This window comes from Opisthorchis viverrini (genome assembly GCF_000715545.1).
Source record: "Opisthorchis viverrini unplaced genomic scaffold opera_v5_69, whole genome shotgun sequence".
Lineage (NCBI taxonomy): Eukaryota > Metazoa > Platyhelminthes > Trematoda > Opisthorchiida > Opisthorchiidae > Opisthorchis > Opisthorchis viverrini.
The window spans coordinates 1,573,911-1,597,138 of NW_008751725.1; the positions used below are offsets into that span (position 1 = coordinate 1,573,911).

The 23,228-nt window shown below is 44.2% G+C and overlaps 1 protein-coding gene across 1 annotated transcript; it reads left to right on the top strand.

The window, feature by feature from the left end:
- Positions 1-4,941: 4,941 nt before the first annotated feature.
- Positions 4,942-13,787, top strand: T265_04306 (hypothetical protein; the record flags this gene model as incomplete). The annotated part of the gene is made up of 2 exons (XM_009169005.1): positions 4,942-5,299; positions 12,982-13,787. The coding sequence occupies 2 exons, from the start codon at positions 5,084-5,086 to the stop codon at positions 13,090-13,092; spliced, it is 327 nt and encodes a 108-aa protein (XP_009167269.1).
- Between the last annotated feature and the right edge of the window lie 9,441 nt (positions 13,788-23,228).

The window sequence follows — 23,228 nt, forward strand, 5'->3', positions numbered from 1 at the left end:
TTAGCAACTCATTGATTAATATTTAAAAGGCTAGCGCACCACTGAGCAGATTTGGAAAACCAACGTGATGAATAGGGCAAATCGCTTTCAATGCCCAGTGCCGAAGAAGACTCGCCGACAAAAAACTGAACAGCTCCATTGCAAAACAGAACAGTTTTATCGCGAACGAGCCAATGGCCACAAATGGTTGGACAGTTTGGAGTTATGCGATCAGATGGCACCTCCTCAGTTGGGTTCGAGCATTCCGATCACCATTTAGTTAAAGCTCTAAATCTTCTGGAAAAAACTTAAAACATGAATGTCCTTACATATTTCATTTTTTGCCCATCAAAGTAAGATTGTCTGGCCCGATCAAAAGGAAATGGTCTCAGCTCATTGAGATGGTATTTGAGGGAGGTCTCAATAGAAGAAATAGATGCATCATTGAAAGTAAGCGTGGGGCGGTGGTTCTTGGTATTACAGATCAAGATGGACGACCAAAGTTGCGGCTTAGTGACTGTTCTTCCGCTTTTGGGATCAAGCATTTATTTGGCGATGACCGATCGAGAGGCCTCTTCCATACCAGTGATTATACCCGGGCGTCACAAATCACCAGATTGTTTTGGGCAATCTAGTTTCAGTGCCCATGGCAAAATTCCCTCAAAAACACACAGTTTCCAGACTAGAATGTTGATTTTCGAGCCATCCAACTTCCAAACATTGTTTTTGAAAGTGGGACGATAAAATCAATTGCATTGGGTCGTACTGAAGAGTTCAAACATGCACAGAAGAAAGATTTGTCATCGTCTGCAAGTGGGTGCAGCTACTGAGCCTGTTTTGAGTGTATCACAAAGGCAGATACCCATTGGAAGGCAAACCCTGGGTGATATTGTGGTGTGACTTGGAAACTTTTTGTTCACCACGAACGGGGTGATCGCCGCCACCTTAGTGTTCGTAAAAAGCAACATTTTACTCAGGCGACTCTGAAGTGTGCTGTTCCCTGCTCCACCCTAGGTATCTTTTCCCCTTGTGCATAGGCTGCCCGCTGCACATTTGCTTTTAGAGAACAAAGCGTCAGAGATCGTCTTGGATGTCCAGGCAACCCCTTTGAGATCTGACCGTTTGGCCTGCACATGTTCTAACTTTAATACCATAGTAGCTTTGGGGTTGTCCTGATGCAGGCGTACTCCGTGGAACAAAACTGAAGTCATACTTATAGCATCTATACATGTAGCTCTTTTTTGCTCGGCTCTACCCCCTTAATTAGACTCGCACCACCACCTGTGCAACGAAACTTCCTCCTTTCATGTAATGTATCCCTCAATCGCATTCACTTCTGTGACCTGTCTCCAACCCTTCCGCCCAGAGGGTTGCAGGGTTGCACTCTTCATTCTCCGCGAATGAAACCTCACTCGCCTGAGCCTACAGTAATTGTGCGAGTATCACGAACAAAATTACTGGGTGAATGTAACATGTTTGTTTAACGTCTCACTACTTGATGGTGCTCACCGAGTAGTGGCTGTTCCCAAAAGCCCATGATGCGTTGTTGCATGTGCCTACAAACGTGTTTCTGTCTTATATATTCATCGCTTTCGCACAACACCGTGCACAAGCGTGAGGAACTATACGTCCGACCGAAAACAAGCATGACCTTAAATGCGCTGTCCCTTGACATCCTCGCGTCGTCTTGTGCGTTTTGCTCTCATGCCTTTTACACTTGTTTATACCCTTTGGTTCTCCGAGAATTTCCTGGCGATTGACCGCCCCCTCATTCGTTTTATTTATTGCCATCCTGAAGATTCTTTATTATCCAATACTCTGTTCTTCTCTTCAGTTAATTGCTTCCACTTCATGACAAATGGTGACTTTCGTATTCCAGCTTTCCACTGGTTCCCTCTAACATTCGACGTTCTAGTTTCGACTCCATTCTAAATACTAAATCTTATATTGAGTTGTAGTGACTGATAGAACGTAACGGCATACAAGTGCGACCCACACCCACATAACCTGGACCAAAGATTTTCCAATGTGTGCCATATGGTTGATGTGGTCACTTGCAGCTCTCCAGTGGGTAGAAATGTCAGTGCAATTACCGCGGAAGTTTCAGCGATGTTGAAGGAGCACTGGCAAGCCCGTTCTATTAGGTTTGCCCTCAGCCCTTGAACAAACGGCTGCCTCAGGCTCTTGGCTGATTATAATTCTCAAGCTAATCTTATGAAGGAAATAATTTGAGATCAATCACCCCAACTCCTCTATCCTAGTCACCTACAATTTTTTGCCAGTGAAACTCCTACCGCTGTACAAAGTGGATCACATATGCATGCGCAAATCTAAGTACCTGTGAGGCTCAAAATCGCAGATTTGCAGGTCTGAGGAGTACACAAGTTAGGCAGAAGAAGAATACAGCTAATCGATGTGTGGAATGCTTTGGTATCTTCACCGACATGTTATTATCTTCCAACGTAGGTTCTTCCTCGCCTACTTTTATACGGCCAAACTGGTCAATATTTCTTTTATAACTTCAACGCCACCAACTGCAAGTGGAGTGTAGAACGCATTTTCCTCTACTTTTTAGGTGACTTAAATGTGAACTGCTTGGGAAGCTTGTGCACTTGGTTTACCATCTCGTTTGCTAGACTAATACGCGGGCGCTACTCAAGTGCAAATGTCTGTGGAACGTCACGGGTATGGTGGATGAGGAAAGTCAAGAAATTTTTTATCATTTAAAAAACACGCCTACTACTGCGCTCGCTTTAGCCTCAACTAGTACCCTCTGGTAGCTGCAAATGACACGGCCCACATTTTTTAAACACAACCTATACAAATTAGTGCCAACAGATAAAGTCTTCACCTAATTACCACCATCCAGTCTATGCGCATATCTACTCTCTCCATAATGCCCATTTAAATCTTGAAAAAGCTTTTCAGGATTACTGTGCCATCCACTCCATATATCAAGCTCGTCTCGAAATTGTGAAAACGAGTTTTTTCATTTCGGATCAGCGGAGAGCAAATCCAAGACCATACCAACGAAGGGGTAAAATGTGATCCAAAAATAAATGTTGGTCGTAGTGGAACGCACGAAGACTGTCCGCAGTACCAAGGCTGTCCCTGAAGAACAAAATTGTAAGATATAAATATATCAGGCATGACCTACGACACAAGGCAACGTTATTCTCCTCGCCGGGCAGAAATGGAGAAAACTATGAGTGACCCATTAGTAATATGCAAAATCTACAGAGCATGATGTGTAGGCTCCTATTTTGCATTAGCCACCACATCATATCCAATCTCGATAAGGTGGGACAAACAGCGGGAAAAGGGATATTTCTAGACGAGGTTTTCTGTGAATTATCCTAAGTGATAAGTCCATGCTGCGCCTTGGAGCCAAGTGAAGTGCATCCGCAGGTTCTGAAGATACTCCGAAGCTCGACTGAACGCCTCTAAGTGACATTTTTCCAGCTGCTCGACGAGAGGAAGCTGTCTTGTTAGAAGCAATTCACACCAATTTGCAAATGTCGTGATCGCTTAGCCGCCGGTATCTGCAGACCGTGCAAACTGGTGGGGTGCATTCTTAAGCGTGCGTTCTAAATGGCCTCACTGTCAACAGCAAGATACCCTTAGGAAAGTGCTAAGCGTACTCGTTTTCATGGGCGACCTGATACAATAATTACGGTCTTACCAGGTTTCCTCTGAACGAAGTTTGCAGGAGACCTACGCAAGGCCTTTGTTTGGAAAGGAAGTGCTAAGAAGCTAGACGGCAATAAATTGCTTAGGCATGTGGTTCACTTCTTACACAGTCACGAAAATCAGCTCAAATGAAATTCGGCGTTCTTCTGATGGTCCTGTACACTTTCTAACACATTATTTGGGTATGCTTCAAGGTACTCCGTGGAGCCGGTGTCAGACCCTATCTTGATGACTTCAAACAATTTGTCTACTCAGGTTCCAAGGGGGCATAATAATAACTGCGACTTTTCAGTTGATTGCCGCTAGCTAAATCAGCGTCCTCAAGCTCACTGAATACAGCTTGTATCTGGAGGTCCCTAACCTCTTGTTTGTAGAGTGTCGTAACCTCGTGGAGGAAGTGACACTCTGGTAGTTGGCTGATGGGTTTATCAACGCTGACATTACAAATACACGGGGGGACATGATGAAAATATTCTGGGATTAGAGCTTTATTGGGCAGCCGTTTCTTTCATTTAGTTTTTTCGGCGTGTGGAATAACCCCCATCAAAGTGTAATGCATGCGATATCCAGGACTGATATGATATCACTTGGATGTTTTTGTGGAGATCTCTTACTGACAGACTTAAAGCCCAGTGCTGAATTACAAAACGTCGGTGCAACAAATTTTTCCAGCGTGCGTTTTTGCAGGAGGTGTCTGAACCTAAACATCAAATTTGACCAGAGAAGCTCGATCAAAGTTTTCAGTACACCTTATTTGTCCGAGAATCCCTGTGCGAGCCCGCGGACTACGAAACGCGTTTCGCGATGCTTGATCTCTTTCCCCTGGAGTACCGTAGTCTCCGAGGGGACCTAATTCTTACTTATACCCTGTTTGAACAGAGCTTGGCAAACAGATTTTTCACCGTTGACCCAGCAGGCACTCGCCAGGGACATAGTAAGATCTTCTAGCTCGCAGCGCACACATTCATTGGAAATTTTTTCTCATTTCAGGTAGTAGCTGAGTGGAATGACTTTCCTCCGACGGTTGTTCACGCTCCTTCTAGAACCCAGTTTAAAGCACTACTAGACGTTCATTTATGCGAATCTTCGCGCTGGCAAGCATACTGCGCCATGCTGAGAACATAAAGAGCAGTGCTACACCCTTCTTTCACTTGTGCCTATCAGGTGAACTATAGCCACTGACCGACAAGAGCAAAAGCGACCCGGGAACCTTGGGCAAAAGCCTCGATTCTGCGTATCAATCCGTGAATCCGTGATTTGATCTGTGGAACTGACCTTGATGGCGCTAAGGTCAAATTTTCCGCGGTATCTCATCTCATGGCGTTTATTCCCGCCATTCGTGGAATATTCCACAAAAGCAAGGGTATGTTGCTCTGTTCACTGCTTTTAAAGTTAACCTATACAGAAACTGAAAATGCGACCACTCTCAGCTGAGGAACGTGATAGTCTTCTTTCTCCTCTGCTTCAACCACATTCGTGGCAGACCTACTCAGAACATAGATCCGGAGATGCAATACGGCGTTCGCTTACTTTCAAAAACTTTGATGATGCATTCGAATTCATGAAGGACGTTGCCGTGAAGGCTAGAGAAATGAACCATCATCCAGAGTGGTTTAACGTGTACAATAAGGTAAGCACCTCTTCCTGCGGCCTACGGATCACGCCAGCCGTTAGTCTCAAACCATTGTTTGGTAGTCAACAGACAATACCGTCTGTTAAAGTGGATGGAAACCTAAAGACCTTTGGGTCGTTCTTAGAAAATTGGCCTCCATTTAAGACCTCGATTTCGGTACCCTATGTCCATCTGTTTTATTTTATTACACGGCAGGAAGCCGCTCTCATAATAATAGAAGCAACGAGGGTATTTCAGGGCTGATGCTATTATCACAACCTGGTAGACAACCTCTTGTTAGTCCGTCTCATACAAGTTGGACCTGCGCGATTAATACCTCATTTGAGACCGTAGTTACACATAGTCACGAGATGGCACTTTAGGTATCACTGATTTGTGTCAACAACACTCGCATCACATGTATGTAGAAACCGTGTAAGTCGCTAGGGATTATATTTCAAAAAACGTTACACCTTAGGCAAAGACGGAGTGCAACTGGAGCAAACACTGAAAAACGCTGTTGTAGTGCACATAAACCAAAGTAAGGTTATATGTGTCATCAAAATCCTACGAACCCTTTCATGAACTCCACATAGGTCACAAAAATGAAAAATCGAAAAGTTGTGGTAATATTGATATTCGTGTGCTAGTATGGTGTGATTTCCAATTCAGTTTTGAAAGTGGGTTTTGACATTTTCGTGATTGCAGAAGGCGTAAAGTGTTGATCGAACCGATTAGAATAATTTCAAGACTGGAAACGATCAGTTATAGAGGGAAAACCGCACCACGCAAGGTATGTTGGTGTTGCGGCCGTTTTATTTACCCTGCAGAGATATCTCTGCATATGATTGACAGATGACAGCTTCTCTTCCGCACGGACCCCAGGGCAAAATACGCCTGATGGGGAGCTCATCCAACCAGCTGCTATTCCCCTGTACATAGTGTGTAGCACAAGTTACCGGCATAGAAGATTGTTATCCAGAAGTGTGACGAGCATCAACTCGTCGGTTCGCATTACCTCTGAAAGTGCTCGCTCGTACGCACGTGTAATGGACGCAGTGGCGTGCTCACTTCGGACGCAGCAAAAGCCCTTGACCTCATAATTTCTTTGGCCGCAAATATAGATCTTAAAAAGGAATGCACCAACGGCTTCATTACACCATAGAAATTCAGTCGCACCCAACAGCTGATTAGAAAAAAACACCGAAAAGAAAGAATCTGGAGTCAACGAAAGTATTTGTAAGATTAGGAATTCTGTCTGAGGCAGAAGGAACTTGGCATCTGTCCGTTGGAGTGGTATTCACTGAAGTTTTTCTGTGAGTTGAACGGAAAACCGTACGCAAATCGCCTAGCTAGGTCCCACAAGTTTTGGGGAGTAAACGGTAATGGCTCTTGGTTTTCGGCAAACGAGAATCCAGGACGATGAAACGAGCCTCATTGTCAAGAATCTTCGGATGGGTTGGGGCTCATTGAGACCTGGGATCACTCACACGAAAAAAATTTAGTACAGTGCCCTCGAGAGAGAGAGAGAGAGAGAGAGAGAGAGAGAGCGTATCGCTGGAAAATAGACAAGCTCGTACAGCTGGTGGGATGGCCCAGACTGTACATAGTTGATATCACTGAATAAATAGTGAAATATCAGCTGGTAATTGTAAAGAAATCAGACCTGATAGTACAGCTTCCTAATACGGTGGTTTTGCAGTTTACTTCAGCAGCCCTTGGATCATTCTGTTGACCTGCACTCACTGAGATGAGTACAACCTAAAAGTTCTGCTGCACTGCAGACTTGTTTGCCCAATATCAGTGTGGCAGACGCGGCTGTTCTTTACCGGACCCCACTTGATACGGGTAAAACTTGGATCCGAATTATTCGGAGGCTGGCTATAAGATCTAATTGCGTTATACTGGATAACTTGTGCTTACAAACAAAAGTAAATAATCATTCAGTTGTGAAATCTGTTCAGGGACCACTTGCCATGCCACCCTGATCATCATCGTCATCAGCTGTAAGAACCGCGTACTTGTCGTGCAGTGGTTGTAGTTGGCACAATTCCGTTCGCCGATGATTCGGGGAAGTGGGGTAGATAGCTGCGCATTGGAGGCGGGAGCTGATAAATTGGTGCGTAGATACAGCACTGTCAGTGGACTGTTAAGCGCGGGAACTAGGGAGGGCGCTATGCATTGAAAGCAATAGCTTGGATGCCACTAAGGTCGCGACTGGGCCATGCCTGACAACGTCTAACCATTGATGTGGCCCGTCTCGGGGTCCCCATCCAGGAAAACGGCAGTGACCAGCGCAGCTGAGTTTTCTGGTAATGGCTTTCACACTTCGCTGCCAAGTCATTGTTTGACCGTTTCCCGCTCATTTCCACCCTTCCCGTGGTTGTGCGAATAGAACCCTTCGAGGAAGTCAGTCGACTGGCGCACACAGCACGTGGCTAAGCCGGCACAACCTATGCCATGTGTTCAGTTCATCTACTGAGAGTGAGTTATTTCTTTCGAGTACCATTCGATCTACTTCAGCATTGCTGATCCGATGTTTCCACCAGACTCGGGCAATGCTCCGAAGAAATCGATGGTCGAACACTGAGAGACTTTTAAGTCCTTAGCGCGCAGCCGCCAGCTTTTCGAGCTCACCGCAGCATTGCAAACTCGACCCTTGACAGATAAGCCGATGTCACGCCTACGCCACAGGTGACGCAGGTTCACGAAAGCTGCTCTATCCTTCCTAATCCGGGTGGAAATATCATCTTTCACGAGACTACCGGGACTGATACAGCCGCCCAGGTAAACAAATTTGTCTACTACCTCAATCGGTTCATCCGCAAACATGAGGTTATGGATCGAGCCGGCCCAGTGTTACAGTATCACTTTACGCTTTGCGGGCGTTAAGCGCATGCCAAACCGTGAGGTAGGATTATTTAGATTATTTAATATTGTTTGCATTGTCACGCGATCAGATCCAAAAAGAGCTATGTCGTCTTCGTGAGCGGATGCCCCGGGAGTACTTTGCCCCCACAGGCATTAGAGGTTGATACTAAGTCTTCCATGATCGTATCAATGACGAAGTTGAAGAAGAAAGGTGAAAGGGGCAGCCCTGCTTTATAGGGTTTGATGTGGTGAACTCAAGCAAGAGCTTACCGTAGACCTTCACACGGCCGCGGGAGTTGGCATTCAGCGCCCTAAGGAGAGTCAAGAACTTATGGGGGACACCTTTGTTTCACAGACACTGCTACAGTACCTAACGATCCACGGAGTCAAAAGTAGCTTTCAGATCAAGAAACACAATCATTGTTGCTTCCTGCAAGAGGTGTCACTCTCCAGGAATCTGTCGGAGGGTGAAGACATGGTCGATTCATCCTCTTGAACGACGGAACCCAGCTTGGTTTTCACGGACCTGTCTCTCCCTGTGTCCAGTCAACCTTCGGAGGATAAGGCCAGAGAGTACATTCGAAGCCACGGCGGTTTTCACGCAGCGTTCGCGTACCCTTTTTAAAGATAGAGATAACTATCGACATGTCCCATTCCGCAGGCACATTATCTTCGTTCCATATAGCACCAATAAGCTTTGTCAGATGGATAACCAGGGGCTCTGTGCCTTTGAAGAAGGCCGAATACAGACCGTTCGGTTTTGTGACACGTTTTAGCACGGATATTTCGTGGGCTATCAAGGTTTACATTCCATCCGCTTGTATGAATTATCTCCACAGGCTGTGTTGCAGGAGGCGAACTAAAATGTTCTTCGAAGTGTTCGGTCCATCTTTCCAGTCGACGTTTTTGCGAGTGAATTGATGAGCCATCTTTTTCACCCATCGTTTCGCTGACCGTTGCTTTCCTAGGGCTAGTGGATCGTATCAGTTGATATAGGGTACGGCTGTTTTGCGTATCAAAAGCCTTCTCCATCTCCCGAGCTTACGATGTCTACCATAGCTCTCGGTTTTTCCTTAGACTTTTCACTATTTGGCGTTTGATTTGCGTGCGCAGTCTTGCTCGTCTGCTGGTATGGCTTTCCTGGCATCAATCATGGGTAAGGATATCGACGATATCCATTGGTCTTGTGGTCGAACCGTAGAAGTTGGACAGATTGCGCTTAACGCCGCTAACATGGCTCCTTTCACATTTTGCCATGCTTCGTCCACATTCTCACTACATTATTTGTTTACTTTGGAGAGTTGTTGGACTAGTTCGGATCGATACTGTTGAGCGACGGTAGTTCTTCGAAGATGGTGGATTGACATGCTCCTTGCTGACTTGCGAGGGCCTAAAGGGAAACGAACTGTCAGGCGTGCACGCACTATGGCATGATCGGAATCTAATGGTGTGCCCCAGAAGAAACGACAGTCTTTGATTGTGGCTCTGCATCGGTGGCTGATGGCTATGTAGTCCTTCTGGGTTCATGGCTGATTTGTAGTTGGTGGCTGCCAAGTTACGCGATGCGAACATGTATGTTGAGAGTTCGTATTTGCCAGAAACAGTTTATGATGAGCACACAAATGAAGAAGTCGGTCCCCGCTGTCTGCGCGGCGAGCATCGATTCCGAATCGGCTGACCGAATGTGATTCCAAGAAGCTCAGACGACCTACTTGGGGATTCATATCGCCTGCAAGGACCACAATATCAGTGCTTTTTTGCTTGACGAATGATCCCGGATAGCTCTCTGATCCTTCTCAGCATCAGAACTGTAGTCCGTTGGAGAATAAACCGACACCACAAGTAGGCACCGCTTTTTATGCCGAGAGGCATTAAGCTTGATTGAACTGGATAACTGGACGACGCAAAGATGACTGTTCACTGGGATCCAATCCAGCAAAGCGCGTTCAGCTCTGGGGTTGAGTGCAACTCCAACACTATACATTCCACGTGTTATTGATTCTGGATCACCAGACACACGGAGGGAGAAATGTGAAAGAGCTGGGTTCACCTTGGGCGTTTTGAGATGCGTAACCACGCTTGGTTATTGTATGCGTGTTTCGGAGACGCAGCACACATCACTTTTAAGGGAGTATAAGGTTTCAGCAAGAATTGCCTGTTTGCCAATTTGATATAGAGTATGGACGTCCAAAGCTCCTATATAAAAATGATCTCGTGGATTTAGAAGGGTTTTGTTTGTTTATTGCTAATAGGCACCGAGGACCATAAGGCCCTTCGGATAGATAAGTGACCCAGTGAATTTTGCTTGGCAGAGATATCGGTGAACTTCGTGGGCAAATAATACTTCCCGGTTGCCCAAGCCGAGGAAGGAGGTTTAGTTGAGTTATCCCACCTTGGGCCTTTGACTCAAAAGTCTGACCCACGAGGCAGCGGACAGTAGGGTTTTCTCCTGGAACCCTGCCCACAGCCGATGACTTCGTAGTTCGATCTGCTTGGCTGCAGGCGGTTGGCCTAACCCGAGGGCTCAGGGAATAAGACATTACTACCTGTTTTCTGTGGTTTTGGCTGTTTCTATCTTATTCATTCATGTTTTTCACAGAATACCGTTGCGTTCTAGTGACTGTTCTTCCGCTTTTGGGATCAAGCATTTATTTGGCGATGACCGATCGAGAGGCCTCTTCCATACCAGTGATTATACCCGGGCGTCACAAATCACCAGATTGTTTTGGGCAATCTAGTTTCAGTGCCCATGGCAAAATTCCCTCAAAAACACACAGTTTCCAGACTAGAATGTTGATTTTCGAGCCATCCAACTTCCAAACATTGTTTTTGAAAGTGGGACGATAAAATCAATTGCATTGGGTCGTACTGAAGAGTTCAAACATGCACAGAAGAAAGATTTGTCATCGTCTGCAAGTGGGTGCAGCTACTGAGCCTGTTTTGAGTGTATCACAAAGGCAGATACCCATTGGAAGGCAAACCCTGGGTGATATTGTGGTGTGACTTGGAAACTTTTTGTTCACCACGAACGGGGTGATCGCCGCCACCTTAGTGTTCGTAAAAAGCAACATTTTACTCAGGCGACTCTGAAGTGTGCTGTTCCCTGCTCCACCCTAGGTATCTTTTCCCCTTGTGCATAGGCTGCCCGCTGCACATTTGCTTTTAGAGAACAAAGCGTCAGAGATCGTCTTGGATGTCCAGGCAACCCCTTTGAGATCTGACCGTTTGGCCTGCACATGTTCTAACTTTAATACCATAGTAGCTTTGGGGTTGTCCTGATGCAGGCGTACTCCGTGGAACAAAACTGAAGTCATACTTATAGCATCTATACATGTAGCTCTTTTTTGCTCGGCTCTACCCCCTTAATTAGACTCGCACCACCACCTGTGCAACGAAACTTCCTCCTTTCATGTAATGTATCCCTCAATCGCATTCACTTCTGTGACCTGTCTCCAACCCTTCCGCCCAGAGGGTTGCAGGGTTGCACTCTTCATTCTCCGCGAATGAAACCTCACTCGCCTGAGCCTACAGTAATTGTGCGAGTATCACGAACAAAATTACTGGGTGAATGTAACATGTTTGTTTAACGTCTCACTACTTGATGGTGCTCACCGAGTAGTGGCTGTTCCCAAAAGCCCATGATGCGTTGTTGCATGTGCCTACAAACGTGTTTCTGTCTTATATATTCATCGCTTTCGCACAACACCGTGCACAAGCGTGAGGAACTATACGTCCGACCGAAAACAAGCATGACCGGAAATGGGCTGTCCGATACCCACATAGCGTTCAGTCTAAATTTATTATACACGCAAGTTGGGCGCATGTGGGAATGCTGAGAACCATTGGGCAAATATATCGTCCTCATTAAGAATGATAGACAACATGTGTCTCATGAATCTCTCCTCCTTGCCTCGTATAAAGGAACGCGTGCCCAACTTTTCAGTGATCTAATTAACTGGATCGATTTTTCTGATACTTCTTAACAAAAATGGAAAGCTACAGAATATAGGTTGGCTTCTCTTACCGGGTGAATCCAGCCTCACAACTTCGAAATTTTCCTTTTTCCTACAAGATCGGTCAGGTTTTTCACAGCCGTTCGAAGTAGAAGAACACGCCATCCATTTGTTTTCGACTTTTTTCAGTATAAGGGCCAATACCGACCAAGGGAAAATAGTGGATTCAAAGGACAATGTTTATAGAACAGCGATGTTGGTACCCTTGTTGATCACTCCACTTGTGTTTACTAATCAACGCTAAGAGGAAAATGATCCATGAAATCAAGGGAGATCGGCCATAGTTTTTGAAAGTTCGAATGGACCAAGTCAGCTGTGTATTATGCCTAACAACAAGAAACCGTTGGCTGAGATAGCGACGCGACACTGTTAGCTTCTCAATCAAGGAAAATAATTCAGGTAGTCCGGACGGTTCCAACTACTTCTAGGGCGACGTTAGCGAACTGTGCTAAACAGATGTTTGGTTGATGTCTGGAGCTTGGTTGGCGTTCGTTCTGAGGGTAAGTTTTCATAGGTGCCTCCGCAGGAAACATCATGACTTCATCCGCATAGACTCCATCTGCTCTTTGATTCTATGCACGACGACCGTGGTTGAAAGCTTGACTGATGAACCGCAAAAATCAATCACCAAGACGTTTATATCCTAGCTCTGCTGGCCGTCTCAGGGGCGCTGTTACCTCCTGCATCTCACAGTAATGGAGAACGTTAGTCCAACAGTCACTGAGTGATTTTTTCGACACGTTTTGAATTGCGCACTTGTTTGTCTTACTGTACCTCTTCTCATTGTTCACAAACACCATTTTCTTGTCTTTGCAGGTAGACGTCATATTGACGACGCATGATGCCGGTGGTCTCTCTAAAAGAGATATTGAGCTAGCGACGTTCATAAACGAAGCCGCCACAAAACATGGAGTGAAACAACCCTAGTGTTTTCACTGAGTTTGAACCGTTGATGAAGGTGATATTTTTTCACGATCAGATCAGAATGTTTGTTATCCGGGTGGTTAATGCCATTTGCGTTGTCTATGTTCTTTGTGCACCGGAACTGCCTGTCTTGAATCCAACTAGTATTTTTGAGAAAACTTTGCTTTATTTCAAAAATTTCTATTCCAATCAAACGTGCACTTCTCAGCAAGTAGATTTTTCTATTTTCTCATACTAAAAAAAGGATACGTCCTCACAGCGACTGTGTTTATTTGCAATGATCTCTTCAATCAATTTTGCCGATGAGGACTATTCCAGTTCTACGAATTCTGATTATTCGCGCATGGTAGTCCACGACGTGCTGTACATCCCATAGAATGTTGACGAAAACTGTCAATGGATTTTTATTTGGAGCTGAATCTGAGTGAGCGGCCGGACATTGTGCCAGAGCTCTGAATAACTAATCTCCATAGTGCGTAATGCATCCCATAAATGATCTGTGTCCGTCAGATCCCTTTACGCCGTGATGACGGTCGCTTAGGTCCATCACGTTCCGTTTCCGTGAATCCCACAGCAGGTCTGTCCTAAACTGTTACATCCGCTCGTACTTGTCTTGAATACAGTCTCGGTCGGGTCAATTGTCATATCCTGCTTGTTTGCTGAATTATTGGGCTTGAAGAGCGGATTCACCTTTAGAGAAAACCGGGTTCATCTAGGTTGTTTCTTTTTCTCAGGATATTTCTTAACTAGAGAGAATACCACAACGCCTACCTCGTCGGTGCACAGTAGATATTCGAATCCGGCTTTCTGATTCTTAAACGGCGCAAATCTGTGCTGAATTCAATCAGCCATAAGAGTATCATGCTGCACTCAGTCGTTGCATTTATCGCACCTATACTTCTTGTCCGAAACTCAGGATGCACTTGATTTATCAGATCTATCAGATTATCTGCCGAATGAGTGCACTTGATGACGTACCACTCGGTCAATAGTGCAGCGTGATAAATGAAGTGTTAGTCTTAGGTCGCCAGTTTGTATTTGTTTGTTCCACTAATCAGGCTTCGCGAGACTGGTAATAAAAAACCCTATTAGCTTCCTTTTGTTTAATAATCATTCAATTCTGTTTATTGTTGAGTGAACTGGTCACGGCTTATCTAACGATTCCAAACTTGGGGCTTGACAAAATTAGAGTTAGAAGTTTAACCAAGTTATGTAAAGTCATAAACGAGAGATTCGGCTGGGTTCCTGGTGAGTCTCCCAAAACAAATTTGCTTACAAATGAGTGTATTTAGCTAAAGTCAATGTATTTCACGCAATCTGTTGCTTCTATGAGGAGTAACTCCCCTTTGGGACACCATGTGAGGTTTTTCATCTCCATATTTCCTCATTCCTATGTCTCTGAAATTCTAATTTTTCTTCTAAAATTCACGTCTTTCTTTAGTTCGCATGGGTTTTCGCTGGGGATTATATCCAGTCCAAGTACAAGCCAATTTGAAAATCTGGTAGTGGAGGGATCATGTTCCTGTTCTAGTGTCATGAGCTGAATGGATGGAAGCATCGTCCCATAAGAATAGGTACTTCATTTATTTTTCTCTAAAAGAATCATAGAAGGCGATCTCAGATGTTGATTTAGTGCGCTCTAAGTCTAAACTATATCCAAAGCATCCAGTTCGATGGTACTGTTGGGAAACACGGCCACGAACCCACACTGAGTCAGCTTAGCGTATCCATGTGGACATGCACTAGAGAGGTATTCAGTGAACAAGAGCTCATTTGCGTTACTTTACGCACCTTTTAAGTACTGTCCATTCAAATAGGTATCTCAAACGAGATTTCCCGAGAAGTTACTATCTTCAGCCTGTGTTCGCTGAAGTATGGTCGTTCCCTGAGGGCGAGATGCACCAAGTGGTTAGAGCCCGAACGGTTTCCCTGACCGTCCACCAGACTGCTCATAGAAACGTCATTCTTAACCATCAAATTCGGAAGCACCGACAGAATGTTTGGCTTCTCTCGGTATTTCTCACCGCGGTTTGACTCGGCGAATTCGTTGGATAGCTATTTATAATCGTGCTCTCCTTACTGCGTTAACTGCCGCATTTTGTTTTACTGAAAGTCAGAAGCTTTCCCTACTTGCGTTCCAACACCAACCATTCTAATTGAGAAACCAAATCACACACAGTGAGCCGACCGCGTATAGAGAACTTTATCCCCTTTCTGAATACAGTACATCTGTTCCGTGTATGCCCACACAAGCATCACTAGTCAGTGTTATTTCACTCAGATGACAGTAGTCCAGCGACGTACATAGACCGATCGGGTTAAACGCCTGGAATTAGGACGTCCTATCATTTACCCGTATGGATTCGGAAACTATACTTTAGAGCAAGATTGTACACTACCGATTCGGTTTAAGCTGGAACCCGTTAACTGCCGTGCCGTTGGTTTATCAGACAATAGGCCACTTATGTTCATTCACACTCGACGTCATCTCCGCGGCTGTTTCGTACCGGCCAACCGGACGTCTCAACGTCCGGACTATTTCAAGAATCAATATAATCATATTCAACTGCAAAAACCGCGTACTACTTGCCTTAAATGGTTCTAGCTGTCACAGTTTCGTTCGCCGACGATTTGGGTAGGTGGGGTAGGTAGCTATGCGTTGGATACGGTAGCTGATATAACTGATGCATGTTTCAGTGGACATTTCATTGGGAGATCGGCAGGGGAACTATGCATTAAAGGCTTGAGCCCCTTTGAAGGGGCGAGGAAACCATAGGTGGCAATGCTTCTAACCATTGGTGTGTTCCGTGCTGTGTTTGATTCGGTAGAAGCCCGTCGGAAGTAAGAATGGCTCCTTGGATTTCTCGCATTTGAGGGACTCATTCTTAAGTCTCAGGAGTAGGATTTGCGCAAACAGATATGCGATCCCCGCACCTTATAAATAGCATCCGACCATCACGTTAGCCTCACACTTTAGACACCCTAGTATCACTATTGATCACATTCTCCCCGTTGTGTTTATTTTTTGCCTTTAATTGGCTAAATTATCACTTAATCTTCCGATAATACCCCCACAAGTTTTCCGTTCTGTGAGGTTGGACGATCACTTACTGTTCTCCATGATAGTTAAGTTCACTGGAAGTGTGGTGCCTCACTCAATTTATCGAACTTTATTAATTACCCTGTTTTCTAAAATGGTGGAATATCAATTGATCCCGTGTGTATGGCAGGTAACCATTAGGAGTGCAACTTCCAGGTTTGATAAGTTTCGGACGAGTTACGTATTACCACCCGTGGCTCAGCAAATTCGGCGTATGAATTTGCAAACATTTGGTTATTAGCTTGATCAAGACGCTGAACCATTTGAAGTGATCGAGAAGCCAGTTCCCGCTAGTTTTTCTGTGACCAGAGGGAATTTTCCCAACGGCGAATCATTCTGTAGTGTCGTGTTCTGCTCCGTGGGTAACCAGTATGTGCATGAAATGCTCCATGATCCGTCCTTCAGCGGACGTGAAGCACCCTTCTGAGGGGTTCAGCTTACTTTGCCTATCTGTCAATATACTAGCCAATAAAACCTTTGCAGTTATTTTTTTCAGCCCAAATAATACCGATTATTGAACGCTCCGTAACCAAACAAACACATGTCTCAGACATACTGACCAAAGTAAATGGAACTCTGTGCCGGTAGCGTTGATAAAGGTCATCGGTCAATGGTATAATTTCGTCCACCTTCCCTACAGGATCCTTTGTTAGAACAGTCTACATCTCGAAAACAACCTTAGATTGATGTGTTCAATTGGGATGCAGGATGATACACTGCTAATCTTTCGAGTTTTAATAGTAAAACACCCGTACCCAGTGCAGTATATTAGCTGATGTCTAAATCCAACGCCTTGTCGCTGAACACCTAACATTCCCTGTAAACTTCCTCAGCAGTGACCAAATTACAACACCTGAAACCACTGTGCAGCCTGTTCTTAGATGATATCAGCAACGTGACTAGTCTTTCAGAGATAACACTCAGTGTGTGTTTCAACACAGTCGGAATAATTCAGGGGTATTTCGATCACGATAAAATTTGTAGATTTTTCTGCTGTTCAATGGACGCCTGAAAAACCGGAAGGAATTATGCGGTGGTCTTGCCATGTATCCAAAGAGCCATGCACTGGTCCTATGTGGAAGTTTAACCTGTAATCTTAATGCTCAAAATGATAAATCGATCGGTTCTTCTGTGGTATGCTGGGATCAGAGTAGTTCGTACTGCAGAGGTTAAGCAGATGGAACATATCATAGAAATGTAACGTCTATTTCATACGGCTTGCTTATATTTGTGCCAAACGAGTCAAATGTTTGTTTCAAGTTCCGATAGTAACCTCAGAATGGCCCCACGCCTGTTTCAATAGTGTTCTATGATGACAACTTGTTTAGACAGTACACCAAATGATGGCTCGAATGTTTTACTCACTGACCTTGTAATATCAGTCCGATTGGAGTAACTACGCAAATGTGCATGTTATCTGTGTGAACTTAGCTGATTCTCTTTGCTCTTCTAACAGATTGGGGCTACTGACACGAACAAGGCAGGACTTACCAACAGTTCACCTGCATTCCGTTAAATTGTTCAGCACAACCAATGCTACCATACACTCATTGAGTTGAACGGTACTACCGCTTTCGACCATAACCCTGATAAGCTGGGTGAGAGAACATGTGTTCGCGCTGGTTTCCGACATGAAACACTTTGAATACAAGCTTCGTCAGGCCAGTTGCAATATGGTTGCTGTTTTAGGTTAGATGGAGAAACCAGTTAGCGTAATTCACGTGAATCAAGTAATAATTTGATTTCAATTTTCGTTGGTTCATAGATTGGTGCGTTTTGTCCGGTTGGCGACTCGACTTGACGCTTCTAACTGCTTGCCGTTGCTTGGTACGCGTGCTTAAACTCTGCCTGTTCAGCTACTGTTTGCACCAGCGTGTTCATTGATTTCAAACAATCATTGGTTGCTACTGCGTTGTAAACAGCAGTACTTGCCTCCAAACTTCGCTCAACATGTGCTGCCTCTGACTCACAAGAAGCATATCTTTTGCCTTTTTTAAGAGATAAAACTTTACGAGAGATTACCAATGACCGCTTTTTTCAAGTGGTCTTTCTAGAGCAAGCAAGTGCGTAAAAGTTGTTCCCTCCCTAAAATCCCCCAGAAGTGATTCACCAACAGTTGTCTGTTTCGATAAACTTTTCTAACATTTCGAAGAACTCGTCATGAGTCGGGCACAAGCTGTTTCATCAAAAACTTGGTTTTACAGAGGACGAAGATTGTAACTGTTGTATGTTTCACAGAAGAATATGTACAAGGGTATATATGGAACCCAAAATAACTTAGGGGAGGAATGTTACTTTCATGATACAGTTCAGACATCCGGTTGGCGCCAAAACCACATAAGGACACAGTCCATCTACTTTACATGCTGGTCTTTGTTGGCTTTATATTTTGCGTCACGAAGACATTAACTGTACCCTTTATTCGATATGGCCTCTAAAAGGACATCAGTCTTAAGCCAACTTCACAGAACCTGACTGGAGTGATTTAAACTTGGGGGACAGATGGGGCTCTTTTATGTTTACTGCACTGGATACCCGGGATCGACTGACAACTTGTTTTGTTCATCAAGGTGTGTATTTGAATTTTCATTCATTGTCATGTAAGACACTGAGCACATGCATTTTCGCTCAGAGCAATCGATCTGAGGATTGTAGATATTATGTGTATGTAAGTGAATAGTGTATTGTTAACGGGCTAGTGCTGTTATCGCAACACACCAAGTTGACAATAAGTCACCATACTCTCGTGGTTAGCACAAGTTTGTTTGCAACTGGTGGGCCTTGATAAGGCCACTGTGACTAAAAAAATTCCCAGTAGGTGGAAACTAATCACCAACTACTATGTATATTCGCGATACGTAGATAACATTTTAACCTGTGTGTTCGATAATGCAGTTCTCGTGTTACCGGATTGGGTTGTAGGAACACAACGACTGGTGTATAGTCAGGACGTCACTGGACAGGGTGATGTGCTGAATATTCGTGCTTTGCATCGACTTGCATTCGTTTGCAGTAAGCTCTCACGTACTATTTCCCGAAGGGCTGCCGTGGTGTTTTAAAAATGCGTAAAATCCTAATCTCCCGTTTTTGAATCATTAAACTGGATACCAGCGTTACCACCAAGAAGAAGTGCATCATCGTGGTGTCCACAAAATTTAGAATATGAATTAACACCTTTTCCGGACATCCGGTACAAGCTAATTTGTGTGATATGCTGGATGCTATTTTAGAATGAAGTTATGAAAAGTTCCACAAGGTGGTCTTTCTTTGGCGGCGGTGGAGAAATCACACACTCAGTCACACCCTTTGTCGAAGGATGTTACCGTTTTTCCATGGACCTAGTCTCATTACTAAAGGATCTCCTTAGTGTTTTGCTGTGTAACAAATGACATCACCAAAGCAATCCAGGTTCTACTGTTTTCGTGTTATTTAAACATTGAGGGACGATTGTGTCGTGCAGTGCATATTAGGGATTGATGAGCTAACGGTTTCAAAACCGCTAAACAACTATCTGGAATTTACTCTGCGAATAGAACGAGTGTTTTTGGCAACCGGTCCTCAAGATTCGCTGTTTTTTCACTCTAGGTTCGACTTTTGTTTTATCTGTATACTGTCAGATTTCTACATCCCAGTATACTACCGCAATAGACTTCGATATACGGCCTTAAACGTAAATGAGAGTTGTCGCAATAGTTTCTATTCCAGAGATCCTATTTCTGAGGGAATATTGTCATATTTAACGCTGGTGTTTGAGAACCTTCACTACGCTGGTAGCAAACTTGTATATACTGATGGTATTCATGTGGCTTTCGTAGTGACTCAGTACAGATAAACCCAAGACGTGGATTTCCAATCTAGGTCCTTGTTGAGGAGGAATCAACCTCATAGGGATGCCTCAGAGCATCAATATCAAGCCAAATCTCAAGAGATCTGAGTGGAGTGGTCTTTATTGGGGGTGGTCTCTCTTGAGAGGGAAGCTTGTTGGGGTAATGTTGCTCAAAACTTGTACCAAATGGGAGAGGGTGCTTCCGCGAAGCGCGTGAAACCGGCCCTTCTCAAGGTTGTCCGCTTCCACAGCAAAACCCTACTTGCGTGCTTTTTGGTGATCAGGCATCTGAGTTGTCTTTCACTACGCAGGAGGCTGGGACTTGGTCTACTAAGGATGAAAAATGTATGGTAACAGTAAACAGACACAACAGCCTCTTTCGTGAGCTAATTTCTCGATCATAATCGCGTATCAGTTGAAAAATCGTAGCTTCATACTTGTTCCGTTTGGGTAGTCTCTGATCACTCAAATGAATTGCATCGAACGAGCAGCTCATATTGAATAGCAGAACACTGGTATTCTTTCAATGTTGAGTGCACTCTGATGACTACCAACCAACGGATATCTAGGGTGAGGTACACTAGCACCCCGTGTGTGCAAAGAACAGACGATTATAGCTATGAAATGAAATATGGCTCCCGTGGAACGGAAAGAGAATTGGGTGGAGATGTCTTCCAGATATCCATTACAGTCACTGCATACCGTCTTGTGGCTATCGTTTTGGGTGAGAAACTTTTAGATAAAAGGATACTCTGAGACAGTGCTTCACGTTGTCGCTCTCAGTGATCCTAGTCAGTTCCTTCAACTTGCAGGCCTGTTCTTTCCAAACGGTGCCCATCCCTCATTAACCATATTCCGTTTCAAACGTAAGTGTCATAGTTGTGACGAAAAATTTTTTCGAAATGTATGCAACCAGTTCGGTCAACGGTAATCGGTTTATGTCAACACTAAAGTCTCGCCTAAGCGGAGGCTCTGTGAACACGGATTTCACATTCGATCATCTATGTAGTTGCACTTTGATTTACATTCACGGTTTTCGTATATACTTCAATGCGATTTTAAATGAGAAGTTACAATCAGCTGGAGCAAACGGAAACAGTAATCTGGATGGAAAGATCGACTAAGGGATGTGATGGGTATCATTTGGTATACTTCAGGGTTTGCAATTTAGGAGTAGGTCTCCTAGCATGATGCACAGAAGTCCTCTTGTAAAGAAAGCGAACGTGGGAGAAGAGTCTTCTAAACTTTCAGCAACCTTATGAGTAGTTTTTACGTTTAGTTTCATCCTTTGTTATCATTCAGCCACGGAAACAAAAGCAGATAAATTCCGTAAAATACCGGCATACTTGTGAACATTTAAGTAGGTAAGATGTGGAATTTTCACCACCCGCGGAAAGAGCTACGGATGACTAAAATCAACGCTGCGGTTCAAATTTCACTAATGGTTGATGTCCATCGTAATATGAAGAAACTGCCAATTGCAATCTATTCCAATGAAGTGCTAATAGTCTCCTGTTTCATAATACAAATCAGGAAGCTGTGTATGGAGTGAACTTTTGGTGAAAATAGCGTGCATCTCATTCAAGTAATCGGCGTCTTGTACTTACGCTTCAATCTTGGGACTCTGTTAGCCCTTCTCATTGTTAATTATGTTTCATCTACTGTAAACAGTTGATAGCAAAAGCAAAGAGCGTTCAATATAGGTTTCCTGAGCTAATGTCCAAAGGAATTCCACTTCTCAGCGCTCTAGCGTGTGAACAACTTGGACACCTTGCAAGCCTTACTCGTAAACGTTCAAGTTCAACTGAGTTCGTTATGTTTGGTTAATCCCATTTTATTTTTTCACATGAAGCTATCTTGAAGTCACGGATGTTGCTTTTGCTAAGTTATGTGGGTCTTCCCAATGAGAAGACTGTCACAATGCACTCTAACGATGTTTTACCTTAGGATACCACTCAGCCACATTTGCGGACTCACACGTCACCTAAGTTACGCACCTGTTGCTATTCTATCTTTTCGGGAGTCCACTGGACGCATTATCAGAATATGTTGTTATTCACGTCATGAGCAATTCAGGCGAGTTGGAGAATACCCCCACTAGGGCATGTAGCAGATGAGAACTTCAATATTGCTACTGGGCAAGAGCGATGCACCGTCCAGGAGCGATGAAGTTTTTAATCAACCCAAATTTAGGAGAAGTAGTAGGAGCGGAAAAGTGTAGGTCAGTTCAGTTATGAAGTATATGATATCTTGCAGAAGAATCCAGAGTTATCCCTGTGGAATACTGCATATCGAGGGAAACATGGATTTCTAATAATATGAAGTTCTAAGGAGTGTTCGCTCGTGAAGCACACAGAATCATGGTTTGCTCAAGAATGCATTTTTGCTCCAAATCAGAACTTTTTATCCTATTCTAGAGTTACTTTTGAAACACCTACCATCAGGACACTTCTATCCATTGCTGAACATCTGGTGGGCTGGAGTGCCTAAACCTGTCAGTGGGACATCATCCAACCAACATCTCCAACAACTGCAGGTTCCATGAAATCCGCCCATCTAGCGATGCCAAAAGATATCCACGATGTATCCTTGAGAAACGAGTGGAAGTTGCTGTAATGACAATCCGCCATCGAGCAAAAGAATGCATTGAGGCAAATCTTATACCGGGACAAGTGATGCCAGAAGAGCTAAGTAATTTCTTCCTGATTCCAGAACGGTTAGAGTTATTGATATAACCCACAAAGGTCAGTTATCAGTAGACGAATTCTAAGTAATCTCAACTGAAGATATGATAAATCAGAAGCAACCTGTACTCACTATATTCCAGTAACCAGTTGGTATCCATGGCTCTAAGACTAGGACACTTGAAGGAGGGTGAAGTTTAGCGTTTTCGTTCCGTCCATCGAACTAGCCGCCATTGGCTATTCTCTGATATATTTTCTCATATCAATCTGTCATTTGTAGGGTTAGGCTAAGAATGGATAGTATCTCAAACGTGCAGGAAGAGTGGTCTTACTTAGATCGATGTTTTGGTGCGCGTCTTTTGGTTTCTGAATAGTCCTCAGCCGCCGTATTTTCAACAGTTCTCTTAAATTATCTGACTCGTTGCGTCATTGATACTCGTTTATATTATTCGTCCCTCTTTGTTCATCAAGTTTACCCACTTAAGATTTTCCGTGCGCTACTGCGATATGTGTGACACTGCGGTAACTT